Here is a 20,661-nt window from a genome sequence, read left to right as displayed (position 1 = left end):
CAAAGTAAAATTCGTCATCTCCCATCCATTGTGGAATAAAGCTGTTTTACAAGTGACATAAACTCACATTATCAACTTTTGCAAACAGAATCCAGTTAATTTAAAAGAAGTTCAAAGAAGACATGCGATGACTGGAAATGCTTAGAAGACATTTAAAAGGAGAACGTACATGGGTCGCTTACCCCCTTTGGCTCGGGAACAACCAGGTGCGTGCACTTCCTGTTGAGGTTCAGCTGGCAGCCGCCCCCGTGGAAGGTGAGCATCGCCCACAGGGCGCTTCGGTCCTCAGGCGACACCTGGTGGGAACCAGAAATCACGCTTCCATCACACTCACCGACTTGCCTGCCCACTTTATGTGACATCATAACCACTGTGCTCATCTACTTTTTTCCTTCTTAAATGTCATTAACCCAAGCATATTAGTGGGAAAAACAGATGAGCTTTCAGCTATGTGCTTGTTACAGTAAACTTTTACTTCTATCTTAAGTTTTATAAACATCACCTTTTTTGCCTTGTCACCAAATAAACTAAAAAATACTTACGTCTACACTCTAGGGGCTGAGTGGAGGATTACTTCATTACATACCGAGATGACAGGGAAACAGAACTAGTACCCCACACTCCATCTTCCAACTCAGTCATTTTTTAACATGTTTCAATACAGTAGTATAAAGATCATATTCAAAGGATTCCTTAAGAATTAATGGATAACAAATAAATGCTTATTATGAAATGAATTAAAAATAAAAGACAAAAATACAGTGGCGTATAAGCTCAGGGGAAAACATAATTACCAAGCACACAGAAAATGAGGCAAGCATAAAAGGCGTAATTCCTATGCTTGCGCACGCAAGTGATGAAGCTGAGACGCAGATGCGATGGCTTATGCTGTGACAGAGGCTTTCACTCCAGAACCAACAGCTCCATTTATTGCCTGCCTACTATGTGCCAGGAACTGTGCCAAGGGCTCCTCGTCCCTGTGACCCAGCAGAGGACGCACGAACTCACAGAAGTCAGTGCTGATCACTGTAAAACCTAGGTCTGCCTAAGCCCAGGTCTGACTCCAAACTGTGCTTCCCACTGCTCTAGACTGCTTCGCTAAGGGCAGGTCCTACTAAAAACAATTTCTAAAAAATAAAACTTTATCATCTGAAAGTCAAAAGAAACATTTAAGGAAAACAAAGGTGTTAATTCTAAGATAATCACTGAAGTCAATTTTAGGTAACTTACTATAAATTGTGAATTATAGTTAAGAATTCTGAACTTTGTCTCAAGCTAATTTTTTTTAAGTTTAACAAAATTTTTTCTTTTTAACTGTCATTATTCAGATTGCCGAAAATCTAACATCCTGTATCTACTCTCTATTTTACAAATATTTCTAGAAATTATTTTGCATTCCATACTACTCTGTGAATACTAACAAGAACACATTAATTTTACAAAGTCACCTTAAAATCATTATTTTGTATGTCTTTAGTCAGTGACACATTTCAGGAAACTTGATCAGAAGGTGTTATTTTTAATAGTGACTTCCACAAAAACATATCCTGCAGCATTTGGTGGTGAGATTTAATTACATGATAAAACATACAACTCTAATAAATCGTTATATAATCTTTATTACAAATGAAATAAAAACCCCAATCTAGACGTGGCTTTATTATTTTTAGTTCACTGACTAGTCCTCCAGCCTACGGCCTGGACCCTGGCTGGGTTTCAACAGAGCACAGCAAGCTGCTGTTGAAAGAACGCTGCATGGGGGAGGCGAGGCCCTGCATGGACCAAGCCCCCAAACTCTAACTTGTATCAACTTGGAAAACTTCCTGGAATCAGTCTTCATCAACCTGCGTTCGCATTAAGTGACGTGAACATATCTGCACCAGCTCGTCCAATGAATCTCTACCAGTGTGATGGAGAATGCTCTTTCCACACGAAACTGCTAACAATAGCTACCTAGTGGTGACGGGGTCATGGGGACATTTTAATTTTCATTTTTATACTTTTCTGTATTTTCCAAATTTTCAAAAGCATTTATAACTGGGGAAAAAAATGCTCTTCTTTTTTAAAACAGCAATCTTCCTAAAGTAATCTATCAGCTCAGCTAAAAGAGCCTGGACGTCTCCTCGACCCATCGGGCTCAGATCTGAGCGCTTCCAGAGTGTCTCGGGCACCCCACCTCCACCCCGACCTGTGCGCGGCTGCCCCCTCGCTGCACCCCCGCCCAGGCAGCTGGCCCTGACCCTGGGCCACTACCCTCTCAGCTCAGCGCCCCTGGCCCCTGCACTCCCGCAGCAAGCTGCCCCCAAGGGGCACTGAGCCCCCTCCGCCCTGAGTAGAGGGTGCTTCTCGCTGCGCCCCCGCGGGGAAAGGCCTCCCTCTGCACCAGGACGGCCCCCTCTCCAGGCCTCCAGCCGAGACACTCCTGGGGTGCAGCTCCGTGAGCCCCTCTTCGTCCCTCTTGCGCACGAGCTCTCAGCCCGCCGACCAGGGAGGAGCGCCTCGGGTGCGAGGCCTGTCCTGACCTCAGAACCTCGGCTGGGGCCTAGTACAGTGCGAGGCACAGGGTAGGCAGTCAAGAAATTCTTTGTTGATTGAGATACAGATGGAAAGGGCCTCCCAGAGTGCAGTCAGGCCCTGGCAGGCTCTCACACACAGGGACCTGCCCACCACCTACCCAGCACACGACAACCGCGGCCGCAGCCTGCGTCAACACCGGCTCGGGAGAAGGCGGGTGATGTCTGTGCTTCCCAACTTCTGCCGGCACAAGCGCCCTTCCCTACCTCTCCCTGGAGCGCTCTGGAAGCCTCCAACAAGAGCTCCAGCATCTCAACACCCTGACGGGAAAAGACAGAAGGTCACTGAGAACCGCCAACAACAGTCCCTCCGCGGCGGCGGAGCCCGCCTGCCCGCCTGCGTGTGCGTGTGCCCGTGGTGCAGCCCCGCCTGCCCGCCTGCATGTGCCCGTGCTGCAGAGGCTGCTTGGGCAGGTTACCCACGCTGCCCCTACCCCGGTGCCACCCACACCCTGTGTCCCCACCTGAGGGGAACCTGTCTCCCGCCTCACAAAGCACCCGCACAGGCGTGGTGGGCGGGTCCTGCAGCTGCATGCTGGACAGACACTTGGTATCCATCTCACAACTGAGCGAGCGAGTGTCAGCAGCCAGAGTTAGTGTCCCCAGCGTGCTTTGAGCTTTCCTCACTCTTGGCTGAGCCATCGACTCTGATGAAGCAGAGCTGCCTTCGCCACGAATGACGGACGGTGAGAGCAAGTGCAGTGAGCGATGGACCCACAAAAACCACTTCCATCACAGTGAAGGTCGCACGAAGGGTCTGGGGTCTGAACAGCACACCTGATCAATCTGCTTCAGGGCCATAAAACCCTTGTCAGCCATCTCGCTAAATCCGCTGTTTTGTCCACCAGGGCCCCAGCCACCCCCCGCGGTGAAGTGCACACCTGGAAAGCCCCCGGCCGGCTGGGCCACCTCCCTGACACCCGCCCGTCAACCCCAGCTGCCTCTCAGGTTCTTCCCGGGGTCCCCGCTCTCCCCCACGCTGACCTCACCTGTAGCTTTCTCAACCCAGAGCTGGAGGTGCATGCAGGCCAAGCCCGCATGCAGCCACAGCCAGCCCCCTGCCCGCAGCACTGAGCCGGGCAGAGGGACTCAAGCTGACATTCCGCGTGCCCCCACTGGCCCCAGCGATGAAACCTCGTGGGGCCTGACCCCCTGGCTCCTAGAGCTGCCCCGCCCGCCCCCGCTAGCATCTCTGCTCACTCTGAAGCCTCCTGTCTCCCCACTCAAGGGTGTCTTCCTGAGCCTGCGCCTCCCTCCACCCTCCTCTGCAAGGATGCACTTCTCAGCCTCCACGCATGTCCCAGGTCCCTGCGCTTGGACAGTACTGGGTTTCAGGCTGACTTCATCTCTTCCCCTCTGAAGCCCAGGCCCAGCTATGCTCCTAACTTGGGAAAGGAAATCACGCGGCCGTGCCCTTCTATGGAACACCCACCAGAGGCCCACTGTGAGCATCGGTCGGCTCCTCTTCCTCTGCGCCCCCGCCTTTCCTTACGGAGACCCTCCAACTCCGTCCACCCACTCCTCAGGTCTACGCTGTCTTCAGGGACACGGTGCTAACCTGGGTTCCAGCGCCCGTCTCACCCCATCCCTACCCCGCCCACTGTTCCTGCTCAGGGCTCTCAGATCAGTTTCACCTACAGGAATGCAAGTGATTTTTAACTTGTTTGCTCTCTCCCTGTATTTTCCAAACGTCCTTATGTAAACATCTGCACTCAAGACTAAATACGTAAGGCACTAAGGAGGGAAGCCGGCACCTCGTGGAGCTCCCTCCCGCACCCAGGTTTCCGCCCCGTCTCCTCTCCACCCCAGCAGGCAGCCCCGCTGAGGCCTCTGAGGCCGGCGCCCTCACAGTGCTCGGAGCCCCCACCTCCCCTCTCCTCTCCCCTCCAGCTCCACCCACTCCACCCGCTGTGCCCTGGCCTCGCAGGCCTCGCAGACCTCTCCACGTCCACCAGGGCCGTCCGGACCCTGCCATCCACACGGCCCCGCCTTCTCTAAGCTCACAGGTGACCCCTGCGGCCCAGCCACGCGCACCGACCCTCACACACCAAGTGTACTGACTATGTATAACCCGCTGCATATGCCAAAACCTTTGTCAAACGTAACTGCATCTCTATTTCTCCAAGACTAGAAGGCTCTCCGGTGTCAAACTCAGATCCTTGATTTAAAACCCTGTAATCGCCTCATATTCGCAGTGCTCATATTCTAATCAATGAATAATCTTATTTATTTTTCCAAGTCAGGCCTGCTAAAGACCATGTCACTATGACCTTGACCCTTGAAAACAGCCACAGGACTCCCTGCCTCAGCTTCTTCCTCTCTTGTCTGGACAGTGGGCTCTGAATCATGAATCCAGAGATCCAATCAGTACAAATATAATTAAATGCAAATTTTACATTTTAGCCACAGTATATTGTTTACGCATGAGGAGTAATAATAATAAAATGTTTTCATTTTAAAAACTTTCCTGATGCTTATTATAAATTTGGAACATACAGAGAAGTATAAAGAAAACAATAAAAATTGCATGCAACCACAGTACCCATTTTAAAAAGGTTTCCATTTTAGCCAATTTTAAAAATCATCATCATATAAATTTACATTTATTACAAAGATGTGAAAAACACTGAAAAACACAAATACCAACAAAATTTCTATTCTTAAGGAAAAAAGCCAACTTTTCAAGGATCTCTATTAAATCGAAATAGCAAAAACAAAAAAGAGAGGATTTTATAATTTTAAAGAACTTCCAGAATTTACAAAAAACACAAAATCACTCGACATACTGTCTGGGCAGAGAAGGGGTTGTGGGGACACCACCTGTACAAAAAGCTGAGTCTGTCTGATAATCCAGGGTATTAAACTGATGTTACCCGGTTCCAGCCTTCTGTCACAAAGCTGTAAGAAGGCAGGATTCTAATCAAAGTCCTTTTAGTCTCACCTAACATCCTGGACACCCTGTTCTCGAAGGTCTCCTCAGAGATGGGGAGACCCGAAGTGTCATGATAAGAGCCTCAGACGGAATGAGGTCCTCACGCTACAGAAACAGATCGGGCTAACCAAGCCTCCTCCTGCCCAGTGGCTACGCCTGACCCCGAGGAAGCTCGAACACCACCAGCCTGACTTTTCATAAAAGCTGTTTACAGACTGAGGGTTTCCGGCTAGGGACTGAGAGGACAGACCGGGACGGAACGACACTGAACACGCACCGCTCCAAAATCCATCAATGCCAATGTCTTGGTCCCCCTTCAGATGTTTCTTTTTTCCCGGATATTTCTTACATATTTTATTTCGTTGATGTAATACTGTACATAACTATGTTATATCCTGCTTTGTCCCCCATTTAAAAAATTACCCATATGTCTGCATACGTTTATAAAACAAAATTCAAAACTGGCTAGATAGCTAGATTATTATGTATTAATAATGGACCAGAATAGTTTCTTAAACATTTCCAAATCGTGGATGATCTGCTTATTTCCAATTTTACCCTCTCATAAATAATGCTGCCTTTATGCATCAATCTGCCGTTATCTCTATCAATTTGGGATAAACGTCTAAACACATGAGACCTGCAAGGAAAACAACAGAGTCTCCTCCGGCTCTGACATGGCCCGACTTTTCTAGAAAACTGCTCACCGATGTGCACTCCTGTGGGGGTGGGGAAGCCTGGCCACAGCTCGGCCACCACTGAACACACTGCCGCACATTTGCAATGCAGACAGTCTTACCTCAGTGCTGTTAACGGGCACACAAAGTGCATCGAATGTTCTGCTGTACTTACTGAAATTCCTCTTCATAGAAACATTTCACTGGTCTGCATGAGCCTCTTACGACAAAAAACTCTGCTTTTATTTCTGAATGGAGTCTCCTTGTCACCTTTTAATTTCACTTTTAACATGTTTTCATACTCAAGTTTTAAATCTCTGTAATTCTTTAGATTAGAAAGACCATTTTCTTTAGAAAGACCATTAAAGCTTTGAATCTTAAGATTGGGTATGAATGCTTAAATAATTGTTGTAAGCTCATACTGAATATGGAGTTTAGTTAAGCAACACTGGTTTACAAATACAACATATGTCCAATCATACAAAAATTCAGAACTGTTACGTAAATAACACAAGAGGAACTGTGCCACACTTACCTGAGAGAGGCAGGCTGTGATTCCAAAAAAAATCTGACACGACTCTGGAGAAAAACCATTTACTCTGTTGCACACATATTAAGAGTCCAATGAAATGACGAGACCAGTGCAATCTCTACTCCACTAAGAGACAGCTCCGACCCGCCCGTCGGACACCACCCACCTTCTGCTTCCCACTCAATCCCTTTAGCAGAGAGGCAGACTTAAGCTGGCCAAAGAAGAGCACAGGGCAGGCGGGAAAAGCACCCAACTACACACAGACACACACACACACACAGATATACACACACAGAGACACACACACACACACACAAAGACACACACAGACACATACAGACACACACACACACACAGACACACACACACACAGATACACACACACACACACACACACACACACAGCCACATGTGGCCCGGCATTATCCCAAAAGAACACTGGAAGTCTTGAGCTTATTTTAGCATGATTACTCCTGTTACCTAGAAGAACCTTTCATAAAAGAACCCAAGTTCTAGTTTTAGCACCATCATACTCTGTGAACTTGGGCAAGACAACTCTGAGCTTCAGCTTTCCCTTCACTAAAGCAAGGATTAGCATATGTATGTAATTGCCAAGGTCCGTCCCAATCCTGAAGCTCTGGCTCTTACAACTCCATCACCTGGGACTTCCCTGGCGGTCCAGTGCTGAGACTCGCGTTCTCAATGCAGGGGCCCCGGGTTCGATCCCTGGTCAGGGAACTAGATCCCACATGCCACAACTAAAGATCCTGTGTGCTGGAACAAAGACCCAGCACAGCCAAATAAATAAATAAATATTAAAAAAAAAACAAAACCCTCCATCAACATATTCTTTGAGCGCTCACAGCATGCAGCCCCGGGCACAGGCCTCTGTCAGCAGACATGACCTCCAGGGCCTGAACTTCGCAGTCTGTTCAAAGCTAACATGACTTTTTAAGGAATCTGGAGTGTCTGGACCTCGAATGAGTTACAGCGTTACTTCTGCGTGCTGAGTCAGCACGCAACGCAGGGGCAGCTTCCTGGGCGCAGAAATGCAGTCCTGGCGACCCTCTGCCTGCTGTGCGTGTGCGTGTGGGAGGCAGTGTGTGTCTGTGTTCCAGTCACACTAGGGAAACTCGCAGTGCAGGGCAGCCCCCAGGGCAGGAACGCGGGCCTGACGGCCCTGTCTGCAGAACTAGGCCCCAAGCAGACACTTCACATTAAGGGTGGAATTAACGTAGAAATGGATTAATGTATTTCCATCCAACGTAATAAAAATAACAACACTGCATGATATAAAACTAAAACTGTCCTGATGTTCTCTTTGCCCATCTATTCTTCAAATAGTTCGTGACTGGGTTCATAGAGACTGAGAATTTTACAAACAGTCCATCTAACCAGACCACAGAAGCCATCTGTTCCAAAGACAACAGAACTGAGGTCCAGACTGCCTGGGTCCTAAAGCCAATTTGTGGAACGAGAACTTGTGCCTCGGGCCCAGGCTACAGCTGCCTCCACACAGCTGGCCCCTCGCCCCCAGGGGGAACGACAAGGATCAGAACAGACGCCTGGATACGGAAGGGACAGAGCAGGACACACACGACCTCCCGACTCACACGTCAGCGCAGGAAGTGAGGCTTGCTTGAGTCTTGGACCCAGAGTCACCCCCTCCCTCCCTCCTTCCCCAAAAAGGATACGGGAGAAGAGCTCCACACTGAACGGACAAGATCACCCAAGAAGGCTGAAAAAGAAAACAAAGTGCAAATCAAAACACAGTTCCGGTTCACATTCAAAACGCCACCATGCGCCCAGTGCTGCTCCTGGAGATGAAAGGCTTTGTTATCACCAGTGGTACAGCATCCAGACTACAGTCCCAGCTTTCAAGCATCAGGGTCAAATATTAGCTATTAGTCCCCAAGGGGAAAAGCCCACCCGTGGAATGAAACGCTACCGGCTCTTTAAAAGCTTATATATACAGAAGCATCTATCCCAGGTTTCCACACTTGCTCAGTCGCTCCAGGTGTGTCCTACTCTCTGGGCTGCTGCCTAAGCCTCTCATCCAGCTAGAAGCTGTCTTCACAACTGGAGGCTTACCCTACCCACGTGCCAGGCACACATGGCCCCTCCAAGTCTCCTCTAGAGTCCGGAGTCCTGGCTGGTCTAAAGGTGGGAGTTTTGGGGTTTTTCTTCAGGAGGCCAAGGAGATACAGTGTTTATAAATCACATGAGGCCTTTCTGTCTGCTGATCTTTCTGTGAACCGCAAAACACGTTACTTACTACCTTTTTGGGTAAATTATATTTTTGAATAATCATCTTACTTTGACATTTAATTTTGAAAATCGCATTAACCATTATCCTGGTAGGTCTGCTTCACAGAATTACTGTGAAAAACACACAGCAGCCGGCTGACTCCAGAAACCTCAGCTGCTTGTGTGACACTCACGTCTAACATACCACAGACACCTTGAGAGAACCTCAGAGATCCGAGTGCCCTCTCCTTCTATGCCAGGCAACATCAGCAATTCCTCAGCATAAGTCTACATATGTGTGACATCTGTGAAGTGAGTCACTTCACACTGATTTCACCACTTCACCACAACCAGTTGTGGTTCTGTGGCTGAGCCACCAAGCAGGAAGGAGTGTGTAACATCGCCCGTGACTCTGGCCCTAGGGAGACTCCAGTGACAGGGGAGGGAGCCGGCCCCCCAGGAACCCCCAACAGGCTCCGCCTCCCGCTCCATTCGGCATCTCAGCTGCGACCCCAAAGCCCTCAGCGGCCACCACGTGTGGAGCGCCAGGTGGCTTTCCTGAGACCAGTTCCCCAGCCGCCCTGGGTCCACGGCAGGAGGATACGGCAGAAGACCAGGTCAACACCCTGACACGTGACTCAGATGGGCGGGCCAGAGGAGCTGGCACCGGGGACAGGCACCTTACCACTCTGCCCACAGCAGTCACCCGGAAAGCTGCCCCTGGCGGCTACAGGAGGGGAAAGAACAGGTGCACTGAGAGACTGCTGGGCTGGCTGCTTCAAAGTCATCATAAACAGACTCACCTCGACCCCCTCATCCAGGTAAGTCTAGATAAGACACTGCAGCTGAGGAGGAGAACACTCTCGTACCAAAGCAGAAGTGGAGAGCTAGAAAAGCACAGTAACAGGGAGCTGTTTATCCCCAAAGCAAGCAACAATACACAAAATAAAGCCACTGCAAGTCAGCAGAATTAACGCTTTCAATGAGGCCTCCAAGGCCACTGGGGAAAGCATTTCCACAAAACAAAAGGTTTAAAAACTCTTGGTGCCAAGCTTCCCTGGTGGCTCAGTGGTGAAGCATCTGCCTGCCAACACGGGAAACATGGTTTCGATCCCTGGTCCAGGACAATCCCACATGTTGCAAAGCAACTAAGCCTCTGCACCACGATGACTGAGGCTCCGCTCTAGAGCCCAGGAGCCACGGCTACTGAGCAGAGCCACGACTGCTGAGCCCAGAGCCACGACTACTGAGCCTCCGCTCTAGAGCCCAGAGCCATGACTACTGAACCTCTGCTCCAGAGCCACGACCACCGAGCCTCTGCTCTAGAGCCCAGGAGCCACGACTACTGAGCCCAGAGCCATGACCACTGAGCCTCCGCTCCAGAGCCGAGAGCCACGACTACTGAGCCCAAAGCCATGACCACTGAGCCTCCGCTCCAGAGCCGAGAGCCACAACTACTGAGCCCAGAGCCATGACCACTGAGCCTCTGCTCCAGAGCCAAGAGCCACACCTACCGAGCCTCCGCTCCAGAGCCAAGAGCCACGACCACCGAGCCTCCACTTTAAAGCCCAAGAGCCACGGCTACTGAGCCTCCGTTCTAGAGCCCAGGAGCCATGGCTACTGAGCAGAGCCACGACTACTGAGCCCAGAGCCACGGCTACTGAGGCTCCGTTCTAGAGTCCAGGAGCCACGGCTACTGAGCCTCCGCTCTAAAGCCCAAGAGCCACGGCTACTGAGCCTCCGCTCTCGAGCCTAGGAGCCACGGCTACTGAGCCCAGAGCCACGACTACTGAACCCAGAACCACGGCTAATAAGTCTCTGTTCTAGAGCCCAGAGCCACGACTACTGAACCTCTGCTCCAGAGCCCAGAGCTACGACTACTGAACCTCCGCTCCAGAGCCCAGAGCCACCACTACTGAGCCTCTGCTCTAGAGTTCAGAGCCACGACTACTAAGCCTAGAGCCACAACTACTGAATCTCTGCTCTAGACCCCAGAGCCATGACTACTGAGCCCAGAGCCATGACTACTGAACCTCCACTCCAGAGCCCAGAACCATGACTACTGAGCCTCCGCTCCAGAGCCACGACCACCGAGCCTCCGCTCTAGAGCCCAGGAGCCACGACTACTGAGCCCAGAGCCATAACCACTGAGCCTCCGCTCCAGAGCCCAGAGCCACAACCACCAAGCCTCCGCTCCAGAGCCCAGAGCCACGACCACCGAGCCTCCACTCCAGAGCCCAGAGCCACGACCACTGAGCCTCTGCTCCAGAGCCCAGAGCCACGACCACTGAGCCTCCGCTCCAGAGCCACGACTACTAAGCCTCTGCTCTAGAGCCCAGAGCCATGACCACCGAGCCTCCGCTCTATAGAGCCCAGAGTCACAACCACCGAACCCCCCGCTCTAGAGTCCAGGGCCATGACTACTGAGCCTCTGCTCTAGAGCCCAAAGCCACGACCACCAAGCCTCCGCTCTAGAGCCCAGAGCCACAACCACCGAGCCTCCACTCTTAGAGCCCAGGGCCACGACTACTGAGCCTCTGCTCTAGAGCCCTGGGCACCAGGCCCCACGTTCAGCTGAGCGCAGCCAGCAGCCTGGCGGCACACCAAGCGGGTCAGACGAGGACTGAGTCTACCGCGCTGTCCTGGAGTGAACGCAGACTGCTGCACTGCTCTGGAAGACTCCTCCACCCCGTCCCCACACTGCAGCCCTGGATAGCGCAGTGAACCACGAGGTAAAGGCAGGCTGGCGCACTGAGAGGGAGAGTGAGCAGCGTGCCCGGCAGCAGAGGGGATGAGACGCAGGGCCATGGTCAGCCGACTGGGACACGATGGCCGCGCTGCGACTGCGTGATGGCTACTTCTGGGCAGCCGCGTGGTGGACACCCTTCCTGGGAAAGCGACCTCTGGGAGGGATGTGCTGATGGGTTCAGGACTTCAGCAGCGCCCAGTCACCAGCCCGCACTCCCCTCAGAGCTGGTGCTGGTAGGCAGGACAGAGGACCAGGTCCCCCAGGATCCACCCCCCCCCCCCACCCCCCAGGGTCTCTACACTGAAATGCGGACTTACTGCCATCTGCCTCCCTTTTTTTGTTTACACTCCCGTTTGGGCCATTTGTATAAAAATAGTAATATGTATACTTATAATACGTATTATCTTACATAACAATTTCATTTCAGGGTAATAAAGAGGGTACTACAAAATATTTGCTACAAAAGGGGCTTGATGGGGTCGTCAGACTTGAGAAGCACTGCTGTAACTGGGCTGGGGACAAGGACCCTGGCACCCCAAATTTGTTACGAAGGGGCTGCCCTTTGAAGGCTCATGAAGAGTCCACACAGTCTACCCGGAGCCACCGTTGACAACGGGCTGCAGGCTACCATGGGGGAGAAGTGGTTCGGTCTGCACAGCCACGGAAGGATGGAAGCAGAGCAGGGCCCCAGGGTGCCTGGTGCCAGAGGCAGGTCCACTATTCCAAGGCGGCACAGGGGAAGCGGGCAAGACACCTGTGACATCAGTCTTCACGAAGGACCAGGTGGAGTGAGCCCGCTGGCCAGGCAGAAAGACACGGCCAGCCAGAACAACTGCTGTGCTTCAACACCGCAAAGCAACCGTGCGTGGTTCTGACGCGCAGCAGCTGCGGGAGGGCCTGGCGGGCAAGGACCCTCCTGTGAGACAGACCTGCCTGCAGGCCCGCTCTCCCAAGGCGGGCTTTTGCACCTGCGAGGCAGTGTTCAGGGCCTGCGTGCTGCTGAGGCAGACGGCCGCAGCGCAAGCCGGCCTGCAGGCTGCCCGCCACAGCACCCGGCCCCAACTGCCAGGCTCTCGGTATTAAGCTACAGTAACCTCCATAGTGATTTTAAAATAACACATGCAACAGCGTGAAAAAGAGAAAAACGAAAAAAACTGGAATAAAATCATTTCAAAACAAATGCCTAATATGAAACTGAAGGATCAAAATTACAAACCTAAATTTCAAAAACCCGCATTTAACAGCAGTTGGTTTGACCCTCAGCAGCAACAGAGCAACAGGACGCAGATCAACAAGCTCCAAGCTTTTGGCCACCGGCACACGATCCGCTTTCTAGAGCGAATGGCCCACAGCTCTCAAGCTGGGCAGTGGAAGCGAGAGCTACAGGGAACAACCAGATGCTACTGGGGGACCATGAGACCAGCGGCCACCGTGACCCTTGTCGGAAAACAGCGAACAGCAGACCTGCCTGCCTGGACACCAGGGCCCCTGGCCGCTGTGGGTGCGAGGGAGCCCTGCTCCAGGTGTGTCTTGGGGAGTCAATCCAGCTTCCGAGCAGAATTCACCAGCGTCATCTGCGTCAAGACAGCACGTCCACCGCCTTTGACATGCTTTCTTGACTTGGAGAACTTCCAGCCCATGGCAAACGGGCTCACGGTAGCAGGTGCACAAGCTGTAACGAGGAGGACCGGGCCTTCTGCCGGCTGGTCTCGGAGGCATCAGAGTGCTGCAAGCGCTCCCCACCCAGACTGGAGCCTGAGCCAACAGCCTGAGAAGAGCCGCACAGAAACTTCAGCGCACCACTTTCAAGACACACGACCAAGGGTGTAAAACGCGGCCGATTTACCACCCACCTTGACGACAGGCAAGTCAAAGACCTCGCGGGCCTCTCCCACCTCCGGATTGTCCCCATCTTCCGAGATGATGTGCGAAGCGAGCGCGTTGTACGACACTTCCTTCGCTTTCCCGGCTTTCAGAAGCTGAATAACCTACAAAAAGCACACAAGTTACAATGGAACACGCCGCATTTCAACGCATACCAGTGATCATGAACCGTGAAAATTCTAATAAACATCCACCACGTTCTCCACAGAGGATTAATACCTGCCACCGAGTCATTTGCAAGGAAACCTACGGGGACGACAAAACGCATCAAGTCTTGACTCACTGACAGGGAGGCACAGAGCTCCTGCGACCGACGTACTGGACAGTGTCCCTCTTGAAGACAGAAGGACTGACTGACAAGGTGAGCACGAAGGGCGAGCACTGGACACACAGCATCTCAACAGAAAGGCGCGGGGACAGGCAGTTCTGATAAATGGAGAAATTCCGCAAGAGGCGCTACAGGAGCCGCATCTCGAGGAACTTAAAGGCGTCGGCCACACAGAAACACAGTCAGTGTGCGGAGAGGGCGGCATGCGACACGCTGGGCAGGACACAGACCAGACCCTCGACGGTGTGGCACAGATGCCGGGCCTTTGTATTTTACCCCAAGATAAAATACAGAGTGTCTTCTGAAAGAGAGGCCGAGGGGCAGGCGGTCAGCAGGGAAGACCACGATCAGACACAACAGGAAGACCGCCGCCAGTGGAAGGACAGGTATACACTGCGGGAGTGAAGGCAGGACAGGCGTTAAGAAGCACCTGCGATAACTCAGGTGAAAGAGGCAGGTTACCGAACTGGACGGGAAGATGATGCAAGGGAATTAGCAAGACTTGGTGACTGAGGGGGCGTGTGCAAGAAACTGCGACACCACAGCACAGCTCCCAAGCACCACTACGAGCTCACAGGGGAAAGAAAGTTTTAGTTTAGGGCACGGCTTCCTCTGGTGCCACTGTACGATTTAGGAGGACACGCAGCGCATCGAGGAGGACACCAGGGTCCCATCCGAGTAAAGCCATCTGTGTAGACAGAGATGGGGGCAAAGCTCTGAGCCAACAAGATCCCAGAGCACACGGGGGCGGAAACGGAGGCCGGGTAGGCACAGAGGCTGGAGGGCAGGTGGAGGCCCCTGGCCAGGTCTGAGCAGCACACCGCAAGCTGCGGGTGGTGAGAGCGCCCTGTGTGGTCGTGAGCTAGAAGTTCATCTGACACAAGTGAGCTCCTGGAGTCCACAGTTTAAGATTCAGAGAATCAACCATCTTTCAGAAAACAGTTTCAGACCTCAGTGGCTGCAGGACATTTTTAAGCCCTTAGACTTGATTCACAGTTGAGTAAGCACGGCTCCAGTTCAGCTTCCTCCAGGTTTTAAGTAATATTTGCTTCAGTTCTGTTCAAAGTCTTAAAATGAACCAGAGGATAGGCAGCAGAGGGGAGAGGGACAGCAGGCAGTGAGGAAAGAGCACCCAGGCTGGAAGGGAGAAGCCTCCACCCTGCTACGGGCACTTACTTTCACCTCTCTGAGCTCACCACCTGTTTATCCAAGTCAAAGCCTCTACTTCAGAGTTAGAGGAGAGAAAGGATCCACCTTGGGGGTTGCCGAGCATTTAGTTACTAGGACACCAACTCACAAGCCTCTAAGAAGGCCAAGACCCATCAGCCTGCCGCAGATCTTCTGCCTCCAGTTTATCTATTAAGTCCCCGTCTCTATTCGGGAGGCCCAGGCCTCAGTTCTCCACGCTCAGCACTCAGCCAAGGCGACACCCAGGCGATGTAACTGTACAGACACAACTTTAGGGAAGAGAACACCTAGAGACCCAACTACAGTTCATTCCTACAGTGGAAGCATAAAATTCTGACATTCAAACAGATGCAATACTTTAGGAGAGGACAAGAGAGGACCGAGCTGCAGACCTGCGAGCTGGGGGGCGGGGGGGGGGGGGGGTGCTGCCACCCGGGGGCGGCTAACTGTCCTCTGAGCACCCCGGGACCCGCGCCCCTACTGGCTTCACCCTGTCGAAGGTCCCACCCCGGACCCACCCGTCAGCCCGGGCTGCCGCGGGAGGGTGTCCCAGTCCGGACTCCGCCCACGAAGGAGCGGAGAGAGGGGGTGGGGTGGGGCAAGCCGGCGAGGCGCCGCGCGACCGCAGGCAGGCGGGTCGCCCCACGGAGAAGGAACGGGGATACCCGGCGCTGGGCTCTCCGCGAAGACCCCCTCCACGTGCCCACTTTCCTCCAAGTCTGGGCACGCGCCCCCCACCCAGCGCCCGCCGCGGGACCCCGCAGACGCGCCCCACGTCCCCTCCTGGGGTCCCCCCCAGCCCCGGGTGCCCTCCCGCGGGGGCTGCAGACCCCGGTGCCCGCTCCGTCCCCTCCAGCCTTGCTCTCCGCACAGCCGGACTCGCGGGCTCCCCGGGACCCGGACGCGCGCGGGGGGGGCGAGGGGACGCGGCGGGGTGGAGGCGGGGTACCTGCGGGTCGAGGTCGCCCACCGCGTAGTACTTGACCTCCTTGAACATCTCCTCGGGAACGCGGGGCACCTGGCCCGACATGGTCGCGGCGGCCCCGAGGCTCCGCAGAGGCGGCTCCCGCCCGGCCCCGCGGGGCCCGCTCCCCAACGGCGCGGCCGGCGCACGGCTCCGGCTCCCGCACTACAAGTCGGACCCTCGGCGCCCCCGCCCTCGGCGCCGCTGGAGCGCGGGAGCCGCGCGCGTCCCGTGGGCCGCACCATCCCGCCGGCCGTCGAGGGGGAGCCGAGGGCCGGGGGCCGCTCGGCCGGCGCCGCCCGGAGCCCTCCGCCGCGGCCCCGGGGTCGGGGGTTGCTCAGCGCACGGGACGCCCGCCGCGGAGCGTAGGACGCGGGGCGGCCGCCGCCCCTGGGGGAGCTCGGGGGTCGCAGGGAGACGCGCCCCCCCCGGCGGGCTGCAGTGGGCCGGCCCCGGGGAGGACAGCAGCGCGGCGGGCCCTCCCGTCGGCCCGCGCGGCCGCACGCGCTGCGCATGCGCGCGCCGGGGGCGGGGCCCGGGCGAGCGCAGCGCGGCCGGCAGCCGCCCAGCGGGGACTTGAGGTGACGGTCTGGAGCGGAGTGGAGGTGGGGGAGGAGGAGGCCCGGGCTGGAGGGCGGAGACCGAGCGCCGCGGGCTGCTGGAGGCGCGCCGGTCCCGCGGGCGGGCACTGGGCTTCTCCCCATCGCCCGAGCCGGCTCCTGCCCGGGGACCCTGTGAGGTCGGAACCAGCCCCGCTCTCCTCACTCCGGGCGCCGCTGACGACACCTGGCGCGACGCGCGCCCGCGCTGTGACGTAATCGGGCGGCGCCCTGAGAGCCGCGCTCGGGCGTACCTGCGCAGGGTGGGAGCGGAGTCGGGTGGCCGGCGGGACCCCCGCGTCCCCCGGGGCTTACGCCGCGGCCGGGGCCTGGGGGTGGAAAGGCACGTGAGGGAGGCCCGCTGCTGCTCCCTGCTAAGCGGAAAGCCGTTCGGTTCAGTCGCTCAGTCGTGTCCGACTCTGCGACCCCATGGACCGCAGCACGCCAGGCCTCCCTGTCCATCACCAACTCCCCAAGTTTACTCAAACTCATATCCATCGAGTGGGTGATGCCTTCCAGCCATCTCGTTCTCTATCGTGAAGTAAATGTTAATGGAATTGGTCGGGGGAAAAAAAAAACTTTTCAGAATGACTGTGGCAGCCTCATTTCTGAGGCTATCACTTTTTAGTCTGCGATCATACACAAGTTCTGAAAGTGAGTTGTGGTTAGTTCATTGACCAGGACGGCAGTACCCAGGACACTGGCTCTGTTTAATCAGCAGACACGCCTTTGATTGTCTGTGCACTCGTTATGTGTGTAATAAGTGGTTTTTGTATGGGCAGAAAGTAAGCACATTGTGTGTTAGTGGCTCAGTCATGTCCGACTCTTTGCCACCCCATGGACTGTAGCCCGCCAGGCTCCCCTGTCCATGGAATTCTCCAGACAAGAATACTGGAGTGGGTTGCCATTGCCTCCTCCAGAGGATCTTCCCGACACAGGGATGGAATCTGCGTCTCCTGCATTGGCAGGCGGATTCTTCACCGCTGTGCCCCCTGGGAAGCCCAAGCCTTTTAAATATCCTTATGTTTTATCATTTTGATGTTTTCTCTTTTTTCATTTGTCTATTGAATAGTCTGAAACAACGCTGTTCTGATGCTAACTTTTTTGTTTTTACAAATAATAAAAACATTGGGTACTTGCCTGAATGAGTAAGAATATACTGTTCTCCTTTTGACTACCCAAGCATAAGTTTGATATTGGCCATTGTAACATTTCGGAGAAGGCAATGGCAACCCACTCCAGTACTTTTGCCTGGAAAATCCCATGGACAGAGGAGCCTGGTAGGCTGCCGTCCATGGGGTCGCGAAGGGTCGGACACGACTGAGCAACTTCACTTTCACTTTTCACTTTCATGCATTGGAGAAGGAAATGGCAACCCTCTCCAGTGTTCTTGCCTGGAGAATCCCAGGGACGGGGGAGCCTGGTGGGCTGCCGTCTATGGGGTGGCACAGAGTCCGACAGGACTGAAGTGACTTAGCAGCAGCATTGTAGCATTTTACCTTCTTTGTTAAGAAAATGTAGGAGAGATAAATTAGTTCTAAATATCAAATCAAAATTGGCATCCCCTTTTATTGACCTGTGTGAGAGAACTTACGAGCTTTTTTCTTCCTTCATTAAACAGGAACTAAGCATGTATTTTTATAATAAAAGACTTAAAGCATATCTCAACCAGGTATTTTATTTTGTAAGTTAAAAAAAGAACTTGTAACATTCAGCAGGGCAACTTTACCCTACTGTGATTTCTGATAGTCAAGAAGGCAAATTATGGAACTAAGAAATCTGTTATTTAAAATCCTCAACCTGTCAAGAGATTGTTAAACATTAAACTGTGCAAGGTAAGTGTTGTACACGTTGGGCCTTATCTCACCGACATCAAGAGGGTCCCGGTCAGTGGCGCACAGAGAAAACATGCAGTAGGGTGTATGTAGCGCACTGCTGCTTTGCCAGTTATAAAAGAAACTTCTTTAGATGAATTCTGACTTCACCTGGATAAGGCATGTTCTGAGGAAGTATAAGTTCATTTAACAAAAGCTTTGTACTTCTTTAACTTCGGTACATGTATGACCCCAAATGCGACATTGAGCATTAATATATTTACAGCTTCTCCCAACTAAGTTCAAAGCATGATCATTTTGTTGGTAATCAACCTTCAGAGAACAAACAGCCTGTTTAATACTAATTTGATAAATAGGGTAATACACATTTCTCATGTTTTATTTTGCAAAATTGGGTATCTTGAAGCTAGCAGAAAAAAGTGTGAAATTAGGAAATGGAAAGTAGAGAATATTTAACTCAAATTGTACTTACTGGCAGGAACTTAAGGCCGTTATTTAAGTATTTACAAATTTTTTTAATGCATATCTTTCTATTCTATGCAACAGTCTCAGTCTTGGTGTCATGTTCAGTTCAGCTAGTCACAAACCCCTTAAACTTAGGTACTGTTAACTTTTAGTAAATCTCTAGTTGGGGTTTATAGACTACAACATTTGACCTTTTCATGAAAGGGAGTACTTAAGTTAGAGGCATCAGCAAGCCAGCATTTTCTCACAGGAGAACCTGGGAGCCAAAAAACACGTGTTTCTTTATGGGAGCGGTCAGTCAGCCGACCCACAGGCACAGCTGCCACCAAAAGTCATGTGTTCAGTGTAGAAAAACTAGGGAACATGAGTCAGGGAAAAAAGTAAATTATCTCAAATCCTATCCTGGAAGCAGTGTTACTGAAATCCTTCCAAACACTGTCTCACACAAATACATTTTTCCCTGAAAAAAAATTACGGTGCTGGCCTAAAAACAACAGAAACAAGAAGGTCCTTCCAGGTCAGTAGATAAAAGATCTGCATCGTTTAATGGATACATAATGCTCCATTTTTAAATGTACCTTAACTTACATACCAAATAGGAAAAGGAGTACGTGAAGGCTGTATATTGTCACCCTGTTAAATAAACTTATATGCAGAGTACATCATGAGAAACGCTGGACTGGAAGAAACACAAGCTGGAATCAAGATTGCCGGGAGAAATATCAATAACCTCAGATATGCAGATGACACCACCCTTATGGCAGAAAGTGAAGAGGAACTCAAAAGCCTCTTGATGAAAGTGAAAGTGGAGAGTGAAAAAGTTGGCTTAAAGCTCAACATTCAGAAAACTAAGATCATGGCATCTGGTCCCATCACTTCATGGGAAATAGATGGGGAAACAGTGGAAACAGTGTCAGACCTTATTTTTCTGGGCTCCAAAATCACTGCAGATGGTGACTGCAGCCATGAAATTAGAAGACGCTTGCTCCTTGGAAGGAAAGTTATGACCAACCTAGATAGCATTTTCAAAAGCAGAGACATTACTTTGCCAACAAAGGTTCGTCTAGTCAAGGCTATGGTTTTTCCTGTGGTCATGTATGCATGTGAGAGTTGGACTATGAAGAAGGCTGAGTGCCAAAGAATTGATGCTTTTGAACTGTGGTGTTGGAGAAGACTCTTGAGAGTCCCTTGGACTGCAAGGAGATCCAACCAGTCCATTCTGAAGGAGATCAGCTCTGGGATTTCTTTGGAAGGAATGATGCCAAAGCTGAAACTCCAGTACTTTGGCCACCTCATGCGAAGAGTTGACTCATTGGAAAAGACTCTGATGCTGGGAGGGATTGGGGGCAGGAGGAGAAGGGGATGCCAGAGGATGAGATGGCTGGATGGCATCACTGACTCGATGGATGTGAGTCTGGGTGAACTCTGGGAGTTGGTGATGGACAGGGAGGCCTGGTGTGCTGCGATTCATGGGGTCGCAAAGAGTCAGACACGACTGAGCGACTGATCTGATCTGATCTGATAACTTACATAACCAACTCTGTGAATGCCTTTGTTTCCAGTTTGACGGTTTCAGGGCTGTAAACTCATTGCACAGTTAGCCCATGGGCCGGGTCCTACACTCTTCCTTCCGTGCTCCGAGGTCAGGGACTAGCGCCACCCAGCTCCCAGCTCGAGGCCCGCGTGCA

General features: G+C 52.5%; 1 protein-coding gene across 1 annotated transcript in view; it reads right to left on the bottom strand.

The window, feature by feature from the left end:
* Positions 1-16,266, bottom strand: part of PAXIP1 (PAX interacting protein 1) — a 41,173-nt gene extending 24,907 nt beyond the window's left edge. The window contains 5 exon segments of the mRNA XM_027538501.1: positions 183-296; positions 6,718-6,781; positions 8,409-8,452; positions 13,564-13,698; positions 16,060-16,266. Of these exon segments, the coding sequence (XP_027394302.1) occupies positions 183-296; positions 6,718-6,781; positions 8,409-8,452; positions 13,564-13,698; positions 16,060-16,140 (438 nt within the window). The 5' untranslated portion in view covers positions 16,141-16,266.
* Positions 16,267-20,661: the final 4,395 nt, after the last annotated feature.

Source organism: Bos indicus x Bos taurus, chromosome 4 (genome assembly GCF_003369695.1).
Source record: "Bos indicus x Bos taurus breed Angus x Brahman F1 hybrid chromosome 4, Bos_hybrid_MaternalHap_v2.0, whole genome shotgun sequence".
Taxonomy (NCBI): Eukaryota; Metazoa; Chordata; class Mammalia; order Artiodactyla; family Bovidae; genus Bos; species Bos indicus x Bos taurus.
The sequence above is the reverse complement of the archived record's forward strand: the minus strand, read 5'-3'. Positions and strand labels throughout refer to the sequence as shown.